This window comes from Bombus affinis, chromosome 16 (assembly GCF_024516045.1).
Source record: "Bombus affinis isolate iyBomAffi1 chromosome 16, iyBomAffi1.2, whole genome shotgun sequence".
Taxonomy (NCBI): domain Eukaryota; kingdom Metazoa; phylum Arthropoda; class Insecta; order Hymenoptera; family Apidae; genus Bombus; species Bombus affinis.
In genome coordinates, this window is record NC_066359.1 from 5,646,827 (window position 1) to 5,661,812 (window position 14,986).

General features: G+C 32.4%; 2 protein-coding genes and 1 long non-coding RNA gene across 6 annotated transcripts in view; 1 reads left to right on the plus strand and 2 right to left on the minus strand.

Moving 5' to 3' along the window:
- The window catches only part of LOC126925612 (uncharacterized), an 8,823-nt gene extending 4,528 nt beyond the window's left edge, over window positions 1-4,295 (minus strand). Inside the window, exon 1 of the mRNA XM_050741369.1 lies at window positions 4,140-4,295. Within this exon, the coding sequence (XP_050597326.1) occupies window positions 4,140-4,166 (27 nt within the window). The 5' untranslated portion in view covers window positions 4,167-4,295. The remainder of the gene's footprint in view (window positions 1-4,139) is intronic.
- LOC126925604 (serine/threonine-protein kinase OSR1-like) overlaps window positions 1-14,486 on the plus strand; it is a 16,052-nt gene extending 1,566 nt beyond the window's left edge. Inside the window, exons 3-12 of one of the 4 annotated variants that reach the window (XM_050741344.1) lie at window positions 2,713-2,841; window positions 7,075-7,418; window positions 8,536-8,648; window positions 8,775-9,025; window positions 9,541-9,713; window positions 10,145-10,382; window positions 10,539-10,653; window positions 10,736-11,001; window positions 11,477-11,663; window positions 11,740-14,486. In XM_050741344.1, the coding sequence (XP_050597301.1) occupies window positions 2,713-2,841; window positions 7,075-7,418; window positions 8,536-8,648; window positions 8,775-9,025; window positions 9,541-9,713; window positions 10,145-10,382; window positions 10,539-10,653; window positions 10,736-11,001; window positions 11,477-11,663; window positions 11,740-11,817 (1,894 nt within the window). In that variant the 3' untranslated portion in view covers window positions 11,818-14,486. Of the gene's footprint in view, window positions 1-2,712; window positions 2,842-5,792; window positions 5,955-7,074; window positions 7,419-8,535; window positions 8,649-8,774; window positions 9,026-9,540; window positions 9,714-10,144; window positions 10,383-10,538; window positions 10,654-10,735; window positions 11,002-11,307; window positions 11,420-11,476; window positions 11,664-11,739 lie in introns of those variants that run through there. The other 3 variants (XM_050741345.1, XM_050741347.1, XM_050741346.1) reach the window with 3 other exon arrangements.
- Window positions 7,227-7,764, minus strand: LOC126925613 (uncharacterized). Its single transcript, XR_007714021.1, has 2 exons — window positions 7,517-7,764; window positions 7,227-7,459 (listed from the first exon to the last, which is right to left on the minus strand). It is a non-coding gene; the product is annotated as an uncharacterized LOC126925613 (long non-coding RNA).
- Window positions 14,487-14,986: the final 500 nt, after the last annotated feature.

The window sequence follows — 14,986 nt, forward strand, 5'->3', positions numbered from 1 at the left end:
TCTGTGTACCATCAATTATGAAATAAAGTACAGTAGAATAAGCGTTCACGTAACTGCTGTCAAAGAAAAAATTAAACACAAACATGTGCTCTCTTTGATAATATTGACAAGGATCAGCAAGTGTTGACCTATTTCGAACAGTTTTTGCCGGGAATTTCTCGTGGACAGTCGACACACTCGTTTACTGGGACTTTACAAAACGTATTAGCCTCATTTAAATTTATTAATAGCCTTTATACCATTACGTTCAACTGTCAGAGTTGAATGTGCTATCAATTAAAAGACATAAAATCAAATAAAAATACTATCACGATAGAAGACAATAGCCAAGGTCATTAACTTATAAATTTCATCAAAAATTATTCACCAAAATAATAAAAAGAATTACTACAATTATAAAAATTCTTCTGTAATATATTAAACAGAGAATAATAGTTAAAGTGATCAACTGGTAAAGTTTATTCAAATAAAAATATAAAAAATATATAATTATATAAATTCTACTATAGCATATTAATTAGGATTAATAATATGGACTATTTTTCAATTGAGAAACTGTGTAATTTCATTTGTTAAATGTTGAGAAATTGGAGAAGATAGCCGGCTAGCACGCAATTCAGAACACGAAATTGTGGACGGGACGCGGCTTGTAAACGGGAACGATTAGCAGAGAAGAGACTATTAGATTCGTTAATTTAGGAAATCAATTAAATTCTTTGTCATAAGTGGTAACCATGTGGCAAGAATCCCATTAAAATACTACGTGATGTGTTTACTGCTGTTTCAATACGTTACTCGCTCCATGTTGCCAGTCATAAGACAGCAAGTGTTCTAATCATTCTGTTTTCCACCTTGTAAGACTGGAGTCTATACATTTCCTTTCGGTTAGTTAGCCACTATGACTTAGCCAATAAAAATGTAAATTTCTCGCTTTACATTCTTTAATAAAAGATTAGAACTTAATTTTTGTGAAACTGAAATTGTTTAGTTATGATATTTGGTAATAGTATAATTCTCTTTATAAATATTTGTAAAGAAATTTTTCTCTTTCTCCGTTATAGAGCTGTTTCAAAGCTTGTCACAGGTTTTGCACGAGCATCTTATTTGGGTTAAAAGTTTCATTTCCTGAGCAGAACAGTGACTTTAATTTAAGTCTATAGTCGACGTGTCGCTCTACCTACATTCATCTCGCATGATCCTCACAAATTTTTATTTCTTCATTCTGTCTCTTTTATATATTCATCTATTTTTAATTGATACTTATTAGAATTACTTAGTTTTATTGTTCAAATTTGCAAAACGTTGTCTGCAATTCTTTTGACTCTTTTATCAACAGTCGATAAATACAATTACTCAATTTGCTGAAGATAATTTCTGCTAATACTAATTCCATATGGTGTTTCCTTTTTTCTGTAACTGTTTGCTCTTTTTAGATACTTTGGATATAATCGAGCATCTGAAGAATGTAACGAGTCCAATTAACATTTTGGTGACAACTTTTTTTTAAGATAAAACTTTCCGTTGCTAGGGAAAATCTGCTGGGGAATATTTTTACTCAAGACAGCGAGCTTGTGTATAACTATATTAAGAAGGAATGCACACGAGTACCTTGTGTTTAAAGAGACAATTAGATCATGCTGGCAAGACATTTTCGCGAGGACGAATTTAATCCTATTAGCAAATCGCGAATGACGTGTACGAAAATTCAATAGCTATTCGAAAAATGAGAATTATTCTTCAAAATCATGAAATTTGACTCGTTATAATGTTCTGTATCTATGAATGCCTTGACCCTAACTTTACCTACTTTATTCTTCTGTTTCATTTTAAATCGGTGAAAATGTTGAATTATTATCACATGTTAGGATATTTAAAATATTTCTTAGGGGCACAGACTGAAAACAACCAAAGGTCCATTCGCTATGAGATTATTTTTAGGTAGCCAGATAGGGGCTACCCCTTGATGTTGGCTAAAAATAGCCGGTAAGGCCAATCCAGCTCCAATTATTCCATTTAGGTATTTAGGTGACAATCGACTGACCGCCAATTTAGAAATATTCCACACGCTGACAGCACGGGGACCTCAGTCAGCGTTCTGAACGAATGCAAATAATATGTTGCCAGGACAGAAAACACATTCTGTAGTTCCTATCCCATTACAACAATATTGAAAGATATTGAAATACTAAAAATTGTATATTCAACAATATAAATTCCAAACAATGTTCAACAATATTCAATCAAATGGGAGAAAGTTCAGAGAATATTACAATAAAAATATCTCAATAGTACTAACGAAAGAATCTTCAAACTAAATATATTAATAATCTCATAGAAAAAGTTAAATAATTCCATTTATATTCGAATATCTCATTAGCAGATTCTTGATATTTATGTATTTATATGAAATTTGCGAAGTTTCACACAATACACATAATGTAAAAAAATATATAAAATATCCAAAGTGTATTGCTCTCTATAATACTTAGTGAGTAAAACAATTTTGTACTAAGATTCTACCTTTTTAATTATATCCCAACGATATGAATTTGTATAAAAAACCCGTAGTATATTCATTAGAGAGAGAGGTGCGTAATTATTGATTAACAAATTTAAACAGTGTAATTATTAATTAACAAATGTATTCAGCACAAGCACGAGGCACCCCTGCAGTATGCAACCAGTGTAACTTAGACGTTCGTTTGTTCGCAGAATTACGGGCAGCATGAGGCAACGTAAGACCGGCACGCTTGGCGCCGCGGCGCCTATGTCTACAGAAGAAGAACGATTGAAGTTTCAAGACAACAGGTTCTTGACGACATTAGTACTCGGGAGAAATAGGTGAGTACCAGCATTGTTCTCATTTTGCTCGTGTAATTCGGAATTTCATCGACCCTCCCCACGTAGCAATTCGTTTCAATTGTGGTTTTAGAAGGTTCGTTTTAAATTGCGTTGCATCGAATTCAAAAGCATTGACGGTTATTCGGTTATTTAATAATGATGGATTGTTGTGCGTGTGGTCACGTGACCGGTTTTGCTTACTGGAGAGTGGTCTAGGGATTTCTAATATCAACAGAACTTATTGAAATTTGAGATACATTCAAACTGTTGTTCGTTTCAAGCATAGACGTAGCTGAAATTGTATTCACAATTGTTAAATTATAAAGCGGATAAAATTTTCACGAGTCAATCTCAGAAACAATTATTAATATAAATTATTGAATTGAATTGTTGTTTGTTGCTTGTTCTATTGAAAGGTATTTGAAAATGTAACTATAGTTATTATAATTGTAAAATCGATAAATTTTTATGAACTAATCTCAAAGGCGATTACCATATGTCTAGTTAAAGTGCCAATTTGATTTGTTTTCATTTAATTACGTTAATCGTCTGCATGCTTGTTAAAATTATATGTGCGACGATAAATTTAAACTTGGAAACGCTAAATTTAATCGCGATTTACGTTACAAATTAACGAGTGCGTTTAATGTCTTTCTAAATGAATTATTACCAATGGGCATGGTGAACACACGGAGACGTACTAATGGTTCGATGGCAAACAACGCAAGTTTTCTTAATGACGTAGTAGTACATCCATGATAATTAAAGTGTTTAAAGCTGCCAGCATGTTATATATATAGGATACGATTATGTACGCAAAAGTGCAAACATTTTGCAACGTACATTGTTATTCCTCGCTATAACTTCCATTCCATGAGACTTTAAACACAAATTTTCAAATTTAAAATAATATTTCTAAATATATAACTTTGGTGTTTAGATTATGAACAATCAAAATTTGGGATTCAAATTAAAAAATTCGAAATATTTTAATCTGAAACTTGGGTATTTAAATTTTGGTATTTAAATTTTGAGGTCTGGAATTTTTTAATAAAAGTTTATAAATGTGACATCTTCACATTTGCAACTTTGGTAATTAAATTTTGAAATCTGAGATTTTTTAATCCAAGTTTAGAAATTTTATTTTGGAATGCAAGTTTCTAGGTTTGAAATCATACAATTTATAAATTTGTAATTTTGTAAGCACAAACTTTGAAGATTGAAACTTTCAAATTAAAATTTTTTAATTTGAAGTAAAATTTTTTATAAAATTCCTAGTATATTTTGTGAATACTTACCATGGTAATATAACATAATCGATGCATAATGGTAGAATCTTCAATTTGTCTAGCTTCAACGATAGTGATGTCCAAAAAGCCACCTGTATTAGAAGCCGCGAGCCAGATCACTGCTCTCTCAACTTTTATCAAGCTCTTTTATATCACCCACAGGATTTGATCGCATTAGGTCATTTGTCATTTCAAAAGTAAAGAACATCGATAGATCTTTTTGCAAATACTGAAATCTAATATCTCCACGTAGCTATTTGATCGCTTACCATTTAATTGAATTTTTTAATCGCATCGATTGACACGTCCTGATATTGATATCGATAACTCGAAAGATACATTCGATATTGTCATTTTCCCTAATTACATAATTCTTTCTTCTTCTCTTTTGTATATTTTCCTTCTTTATCCTTTATACACTTTCTTTTATCCTTTTCTCTCATAGAAACACACCAATTCTATTCTTTGATTTCCTATCCTTTCCTAATCTTTCAAATTTTACAATTTTCCGTCTATTTTCTTCTTAACACGTTAACTACCACGCTGGTCATGAGTCACCCACGTTACCAAATTTCTTAGAGTAATTAAAATAAGATAAATTTCGTAAACTAGCAAACTATTAATAACGTGAATGATTAAAGTAACTAGGTTGCAAATTTTTGTTCTTTTATATAGAAAATTTGAAATTACAAAAATGCACATGATACACAAAATATCCAACGTCTGGTCCTTCTTATAATATTCAGTGGATGAAATAAATTTCTACTTAGATTTCATTTATTTAATTAAATTTACAAAAATACGAATTCACAATAAAAATCCGCAATCTGTAAATAATATTGTTAGAAAAAATGTATGCAAATACAATAATTAATAATTTAATTTTACAAAAATTAAATATTATGCCATAGTATATTTTGATCTGTTGCGACTCCTAGGTCAAAATGTAGGAAATTCGTGCGACAGTCAACGTGTTAACCTATTCTTTCATTTTCCATATTTGTTTTCTTCGACTGTGCCGCGATTGGCATCCCTGTTTCTCTTTCCCGCTCATTTCTTTGCTTCTCTCTCTCTCTCTCTCTCTCTCTCTCTCTTTCTTTCTGTCTTTTCTCCTTTCCTCTTTCTCTATTTAACTTGCTTCTCGATATACGCGCGAACAATGATGAAAGCACTTCAATTACTAATCGCAACGAGCGTGCCGAGTTTATGGTGGGACTTGGACAGACGGGCCAGGATTAACCTTAATATCGCGGTCACGTATCACGCGACTCTCGTTCTCTCTCGCCAAAAAAATCTTTTCAACTGTTGTTCGACAGTAGTGACGGATTCCGCGCACCAGACTGCAGTGCTTATGTCGGATAAACTTTAATCCTCGGCTATTCGACACTTACGCGAGTAAACCCCCGATAGAAATATCACAACAGGTATAATACATAATATACATAACATACAGCTTAATTTTATTTCGATAATTTCTTTAATGTAGTTCCACCCACGTAATGAAATCGTCTCAATAAGAATGGGGCTAAAGTGACATTTAAATTTCCCTCCATGTTTTGGTTGATATACATTGTGCATTCTAAAGAGGACAGGACATGTCGCAACAGGGTTAGAAAAAGGTCATACAGCTTAATTTTATTTCGATAATTTCTTTAATGCGGTCTATCCATGCAATAGAATTATTTCGATAAGAATGGGGCTAAAGTGACATTTAAATTTTCCTCCATTTTTTGGTTAATATACAATGTGTGCTTTAAAGAGGAGACGTTGGAGTATTGTAGTGTTTCTAATACATATTCTACAGTGTATAATACATTCGCTATGGTATGTAAGTGAAGTAAAAGTTATTTTGTGTTCCTTAGAGTGGATTTTTAATGAATTTGTTTAAATAATGGAAATTACAATGGGGAAAGTACTGGAAAAAAGTTATTTTAAGGTAAATTGTTCTGAATTAGAATCTATTCGTTAATGCGGTTCCACCGACGTAATACAATCATTTTAACGGAAATGGGGCTAAAATTACATTTAAATTTTCCTGTGATTTAATAAAATTTGTCATTTTCTGGTTGACACACAATGTGAACTTTAAAGAGATGATGTTGGAGTATTGTAATGTTTTTGGTACACTTTCTATAGAGTATCATATAATGTATCAATACACTATCTATGGTATGTAAGTGAAGTAAAAGTTATTTTCTATTCTTTAGAATGGATTTTTAATGAATTTGTTTAAATAATGATAATGACAATAGCGAAAGTACTGAAAACAGAAAGAAAATTCTTTTAGGATCAGCAAATTGTTCTGAATTAGAATTTATTGCTCGTGTAGTTGGTTTCTCTAAGAAAGACCAATCGACTTAATGAATCAGATTGGGGATTGCGTAGGTTGCGTCGACGCTTTGTCGACGCATTTATTTTGACAACATTACATGTAATTGAGACTTAATAAACACATTGTCATTGCCTCCTTAATATAGTCCGTCCCTAATTCGTGCATTGTTTACCGAAACAAACCTTTAAACAAACTCCAACATATGTTCTTGATCAAATATTTGTACTTCTATTTCGAATTAAATATACAAGATTTTTAAAAAATGTTTACAGCTAGCAGATTCTTAGCTCTGTTGTGGCTCTTGAATTTTCTATTCTGTTAGTTTCCTCGAAATAAATATTATATTTAAGATAAATATTATAATAAAATGTAGATATTACAATTTTTAATATTTCATAAATATGATTTTACCATTTCTTGGGTGATTTCCGAATGAATCGAAAATAACCCAAGGATCACAGTAGGGTTAAATAAATTCTTGGATTTTTATGATTATTCAGAAGTTTTTAGCCATAAAAAACACCAATGGATAAACAATAACCCAAACATTGCAGTAAAGTTATAAAAACAAATCCTTCTTTATGAAACATGAAATATTTCATTAAATTTTAGGAAAATCTCGCCAGACGTTTTGCCGTCGTGTTCCCCGGGTATTTTCCGGCAAAAGTCGTTCGGTGCGTCGACACCACCGAAGAACAACGCGGGCGTACCTGCGGCGAAAAGTCATCAACGCGCAGGCGCGGAACCGCGAGATCCACGTGAGCCGAAGGCACCTAACAGTGGTAGCGCACGTTTAAAGAGCGGCGTGTTACTTCTCGCGCGGGGCACCCGAGGCACCAGCAAGCACGCACGTCTTGGCACGACGCTGGCGAACAAAATGGCGTCCTCGAGCTCTACCACGGTCGTGCAGGGCTGGCCGAACACCAAGGACGACTATGAGCTCAAAGAGGTTATTGGTGAGTAATCGTTACCTCGCTATTTCCCTCATCCACTACAACTACAAAAGCATTTATGAGATTTTTCAGAATACGGATCGACATCATGATACTCTTACCGGGTCCCGAATGAATAGCTACTTCTGCTTCTTGACATTATGCACACAGAAAGTTATTTGACTCATTAAGTGAAACATTACTTAAAAACGCGACGTTTTGAAATTGAATATGTTGAAACATTGATGATTTTACGATCGTCAATAATGAGGTTTAAATTGACGCATTGTCCCCGTCTGCGTTTACGCGGCTATCTCTCTCACATCTATGTTTAAAGTCTACTGTCTCGCTCGCTCTCAACCAAGGCACGTATACCGGTGCCCGATACGTCCTAACCTAGTTAACTTGCTTGAGAAACGGATCCAGTAATTTTTAACGTAATATGTATACGTAGAATACTCGCAAAAGCTCTTCAGATATATTTATAAATTGTCGTAGATAGAATTATTACTAGCTTCTTTAAAGATATCATTACTTCGAATATATTTTTAAAATAATTAATTATTTTAACATTTTGCTTCTAACGAGTGTTTCAAATGATTAACTACTTTAAAGTTTTAATGTAACTCTTGTATAATAATTTGTCGGAGTATTAAAAATAGAGTTTTGAGATATTTATTCTGCTATTTATATTAGGTTCTTAAAAACATCTTTTATTTCAATAAATGTTTAAAATGATTGTTACTTTAAGGTTTTAATACAGCTTTTATACATACAATAACTTTTGAAGTATAAATATTAAATATTAGCTTTAATTTAATATTGTCATTAATTGATAAACAAATTTCCGTATAAAAAAGTCTTTTTTTAAATTTATAAACCTGTTAATTAAATAATACATTTTTTCTTTAAAAAATTAAAAATTTAAAAACGGGGTAAAGAGATGTAATTTGAAAAGTACGTACATATTCTGCGTCAGTATACTACAGAATACTACGTCATGATAGCGACACGACGTGTGGTGACGTATAATTACGTCATCGACTGTTCAAACATTCGATTCAACTTGTACATTTTATTGCAGAAAATTTTTATATTCTTCATTTAAAATCGTGTATTATAATAATTCGTTTTATTTCAGGTGTTGGTGCAACCGCCGTAGTACACGCAGCATTTTGCATTCCACGACAGGAAAAATGCGCGATCAAGAGAATAAATTTGGAAAAATGGAACACAAGCATGGACGAACTTCTGGTAATTTCTTCATTACATATTATTGAAGAAGAATTAGAAAAATGATTTAATGATATACATTGAACTATGAAAAAAAACATAACTACTCAAAATATTAAATTATTTAAAATCTCTTTTTGTTAACAGAAAGAAATACAGGCAATGTCCTCGTGCAATCACGAAAATGTGGTCACATATTACACGTCATTTGTCGTGAAAGAGGAGCTTTGGCTGGTACTCAGGTTGTTAGAAGGTGGATCCCTATTGGACATCATCAAACACAAAACCAGAACTACAAACTGTAAACATGGAGTGTTTGATGAAGCTACAATAGCAACAGTCTTACGAGAAGTACTCAAAGGCCTTGAATACTTCCATAGTAATGGGCAAATCCACAGGTATATTATTAATTTCCTTTTAGATTTATGAAATTGTGTAAGGAAAATTAATTTGCAACGTTTAAGTTGCAAAGTATCTTGGATATTCTTATTTTCCTCAAATTCTTACTTTTTTCTAATATTATTCAGTTTTATAGTGCGTTGATATTAACTCTCCATGGATATACTGGGTTGTTTATATCCAAGCCTAATTTTGTTACTTTTCTAGGCTTTCCGAGTATGAAGAAATTCTGGAATACTTATTGATGTCTCTACTACACTATACAATCAGTTTTTACGTCATATATTTAAAAAATTTTGTAATAAAAATAATTCACAAATGGCTCAGGTTGCCAATGGAGGGTTAACATGTTTTTATTTGTAAAAAGTTTTGTATTGGACATCTTTAGTTTTTGAAGTAATTAAAAAATTTTGGAGATCAGTGATAGAAATAATAATTTCTAATGAAGTGCAAACTGAATGTATTTGATTCTCTGATAATATATAGACAAATTTTAATAACAGAATAATATTAGGGACATAAAAGCCGGTAATATCCTACTAGGAGAAGATGGCACCGTGCAGATAGCCGACTTCGGTGTCAGTGCCTGGTTAGCGACTGGTCGAGATCTAAGCAGGCAAAAAGTCAGACACACGTTTGTGGGCACACCCTGCTGGATGGCACCCGAGGTCATGGAGCAGGTGAGAGAGGAAAGTAACATTACATCTTCTTAGCCTGCGTTTTTGGTGTCCATATTTATCTTTTTCTGTTCAATAGGCTTCTTGAAATTGCATATCTTTATTTCATAGAGATTAATATCTAGTATTAACCTAATAGCTAGTGCCTTTTTCATAACACATATCCAATTCTCACAAGACTACTCTAGCTTACCTAAAAAATTCTAAATTCAATCTTTGGGTTTTAAAATTTTTGTATGTTCTCTTGAGCATGTAAATTGTGTAACAATTATTTTATTTATCCATCATATTAGTTATTATTAACTACAAAATCTTTTTTCTTCAATATTACTAAAATAAAAGGCATGTAACTGTTTGGAGCAGCATGATTGGATCCCGCTATTGCCATTCCGATTTAATGCGTACATTGTAAAATCAATTATGATATGCAAATATCCTTGCAGGACCATGGCTATGATTTCAAAGCAGATATTTGGTCGCTTGGCATCACTGCCATCGAAATGGCCAGTGGTACAGCTCCATACCATAAGTATCCACCAATGAAGGTGCTGATGTTAACTCTGCAGAATGACCCACCAACTTTAGATACTGCCGCCGACGATAAAGACCAATACAAAGCCTATGGAAAAACATTCCGGAAAATGATTGTCGATTGCTTGCAAAAAGACCCGACAAAGAGGTTAATTTTATTGGAAAAATTGTTCTGTTAATCTATTAAGGGCCAAACAATAGTAATAAATTGACTGAAACAAAATTGCAAATGAAATGTTGGTTCTTTCTGGATTACAAAACTGAAAAATTATACAATAAATATTAAAGAAGAATAATTTTACAGACCAACAGCAACAGAGCTGCTGAAACATCCATTCTTCAAAAAAGCAAAGGATAAAAAGTATTTACAGCAGACTTTGGTAGCTTGTGGTCCTAGTCTCGAAACTCGAGTACAAAAGGTATATTTTTCCTTATTAAATTTTTATAAACTAATAGTTTATAATTTATATTTATACTTTATTATTTTTGTATTTATTCCAGGCTTCAAAAAGACAACCCGGTACATCGGGTCGTCTACACAGAACAGTTACAGGAGAATGGGTTTGGTCTTCGGAGGAAGAAGACAGTAGCGCGTCTAGTGGCGATGAGGGCAAAGAAGCTCTGCCGGTTAACACGATCGAAAACGCATCTAGTACCGAAGAGGAACCAGAAGAGGAGTTTTATGGACAAGTGAAGTCAGCACGAAGTCACATTGTTGTGCAAGCTACCGAGTCGAATGTTCCTATAAACTTGGTGCTAAGATTACGGTATATCTTTTTAATTATATGTTACCATTTTTAATTTTAATACCATATTCGCAACCTTTTCAAATTTTAAATTTCAAGGCCGCTGATAAAGAATATGTTAACTCACATTTCTCGCCTTTTATAATAAAGCAATTTAAAAATTCAAGATACTCAACCAATTCCACATCAAAATTGAAATGAATGTATCATATTTGTCTCATGTGGTCTTCGTTTGTCACAAAATATTCATTTCAGAATTAAAACATTTTCTCTATAAATTTCTATTTCCTTTTTCACTTATTTGACGTTATTATATTTTTATTACAGACGTCCTGAAACCCATTTCACCCTTGAAGACAAATCCGAGTACGTTCCTACCCAGTTCCTAATCATTCACAGCTATTACTTAATCTTCTTCTCATAACATAAAATATTTTGATGAAAATAGTGCCTAAATTGTAATTTCCTATTGAATAGAAAATCGTTTCCTGTTTAGAAACCAGAAACGAGAGCTTAACGACATCAGATTCGAATTCGCTGTTGGAGTTGATTCCGCTGAAGGAATCGCGGCGGAGCTAGTTGGTGCAGGATTGGTTGACGGCAAGGATATCGTCGTGATTGCTGCAAACTTGCAAAAACTCATAGACAGTGCCGGGCAATTGCGGACTGTAACGTTTTCACTGGTAAACCTTCTTCCGTAGCAACATCTTGAGGCTAGGAAGATCAAACGATAGTTCAATATAAATGACATTGTTTCAGAATTCTGGTCATGCAGCAAACGAAGTGCCGGACGACAAGGCATTGATAGGATTTGCTCAGATCTCCATCACCGATTAAAGCAACACATGGAAGTTCTCGAAATCTCTCAGGATACCATTCTTAAACGTCAGTTCAGAGAATGGAAAGTAACAAAAGCTGATGGATTCTCTCGATATCTGAGAATTTGAGAAAAAAGATTTACCAATTCTTAAACTCAATTCTACCAAAAACAATTCTACCATTCGTTTGTTGCTTTCTCACGGCTTTTGCTACTTTCACTTCCTTAGTTCTAACCATAAACATATGAAATACAAACTACGAGTGCCAAATGAAGAGTGTGACCCGTATTGGAAAAGAAATGCCTAGCCCTCAGTTGATATTGTTGGATTATAGGAAACAAAGGTTAATTTTAAGTCTGATTATATTTAGTTTTAAAGTATTTAATTTTGATTTGTGTATTTTATACTTTGCACGATATATGTTATTGATGGTCTTTATGACGTAAAATATACCATAAAAATTAGCGTGGAATATTCTGAAATTAAGTAACTAATCCTAAAGTTTTGTAGGTCAACTACAATCGAATAATACCAATTGAGGATTAACGCGGTCATCCTTTCCCTTTCTAATAGATATTTATTTCTAGCAGATAAAAAAGGAAAAAGAGATCTCGTTATTAATTTCCATCTCTTTCTCAATGAACCCCATTTTCTCAATAAGGCATTCGCGGTCTGTACTTCTTACATACATGGTTCAAAAAAAAAAAAAAAAATACAGAACAATGAATAGAATTCATTTGTTGATGGACTGCTTGGATGCACATTCAAAGCTATATGCAGAACTATCAGTCTTATGAAAATAGAGAATAGATTATGAATGCTGATATTAATAGGAAGAAAGAAGCTGACAGAAAATAATCAAAGGTAGTTCGCGATGAGCTTCTGTGGTGAAAAAGTATTGATCCAATTCTGCCAACTGTTCGGTTCTGAACCTGCGAAGATAGAGGAGAAAACAATATAGTACTGGCTTAAGTTTTCACTTGCTCTAATCATTAATGGCTGTAGTCTCATATATTCAACCTATATCACTCATATTATTGCATTAATTCCTGTGTAAATATTAATAGTCGATGAATTCCTCGAGAGTTTAGGTTTATCCGGCTCGCATAAGCGGGCATGACAGAATTTCAAATAATTAAGTAAACGAGTGGCGAACTGTCGAAAGGTGCTTAAAAACACATCTGACTTACTTATTTGAAATGCCAGACAAACAAATGATATATATATCATATATCATTGAATATATACACATGAATCACTATGATCACATGAATATATATATTTATATATATATTCTTTTTAGTCTTTCTTGAAAAATATGCGCAATGGTCGAATGCATATCGTGTACTAGAAGAAAAAAACGAAAAAAGAGAAAGCGGGAAAAAAGCAGTCGTCAGTCTTTCCTCCTGTACGATGTAAAGGTCGTTTAGCGTATTTCCTTATGCTTCACGTTACAGGATTGTAGAACACGCGAAAGTACTAAAGAAACGTGTTTTGTACTTAATTAAATAGAATTAACGAATAGTGGATTTATTATTTTGTAGCTTCAATAGAAACAAACGGTTGAGAAATGGAAAATTACGATTCACACGTCTTTATCGGTGATTTTAAAGAAAAGCACTCATAGGTACAGGTTCTAGGAATGGTTTGTAATAACCCTTTGAGGTCTTATTTTCTGGTCAGACTCGAAATTATTTATCAATTGTTCAAAAACAATTGATTCAAAAATTGTTCAATAATATATACGTAGAAGAGAAAACTTTTCATGATATATCCAGTATGTATTATGTTTCATTAATAATGTAATATTAATGTTCATTCTCTTTTGTTCATTGCATACTTTTATTTACTAAACTGTAGCTATATTTTAAAAGTCCGAAATAAGTGGTCTCGAGACTTAATAGTGTATTGATTTTGATGTAAAAAAATTGTCTGATGAGACATAAACGACACAAAGGGTTGTAAATTACATTGTGTTGGAATCACATTAAATAGAATGAGATAAAATATAAGCGCAACTAATTCTGCATTTGATTGATAGAACCGTGAAAATGTATGTGAATTATACAGGGCAAATAAATGATCGTAATTAGCTTGTTTTAAAATAATGTGATTCTGGTTTTAAGCGAGTTTCTGATCCACGTAGTGACTCTTGTAAGATTGATAAAGGAAACAAATATTTTTCGCAATATTATAAATATATCGATAAATGAAGATGATGGTACATAGAAATGGAAATATTTATTGCTTGGAAAAACAATACAAAAAGGAGGTTTCAAATGAAATAAAGCCTAGAATTATTCTAACGAATGAATAACATTTTTTAATTAAAGTAGAATTCCTTTATCTATTGTAAAAACGTCTAACGGTAGATTTTTATAAATCACTTGCAAAATATAAAATTCCTTTGTATTTTACGAGAAAAATTGTCGTATTTGCTTACAAGTAAAAATTGTTACGGAAAAACTATTGATGCTTGTTAACTCCTGTTGGATTTCATTTTTTTTTTTTTTTTTTTGCAGTAATGCGTATCATTAAACAAGAGCAATGCATTTTAACACAATTGACCGAGAAATAGTTTTGTCTTCAACGATTCTTTATTTTTATAGAATTATTAGAGAGAATTTAATTGTTTGTGAGAAATGGATAATCAAACTTGAATAAAGCAATTCATAACTTTTGAACAGATTTATTACACCTTGATATCATTCAAATGCTTTAAATAGTAAAACATTTTTATCGGCTATTGCCACGTAAAAATTGTTTTGTATGAAGTAAGAAAGGTTAGAATATACATATAAAACAATAATATAACTCACATTAAATATCACAAACGAGGAATGAGGAAAATAATTTATTTTACTTCCAGTATAAACATTTATTGAAGACTACGAAAAAATAGAATGTCTGTTTAAGAGAAATGAAGAACTTCCCTCCCCTTACGATGTTCGGCGCTTACTGTGGATTGCGGAATAGAGTTACCAAACGCGCATGCACGTAGCTTACCGCGAATTACTCATAATGGTTCAAATTTTTTAACCTTTTTTCATTATTAAATGACTCTTACATAATTTTTCTTCTTGTATTTTATTGTAATAATATATTTTATTGCACAATATTGAAACGCATGTTTAGAATAAATTCTAAACACTACTACCGTCTTTACTGTGCATGCGCGCGGCTGTTTG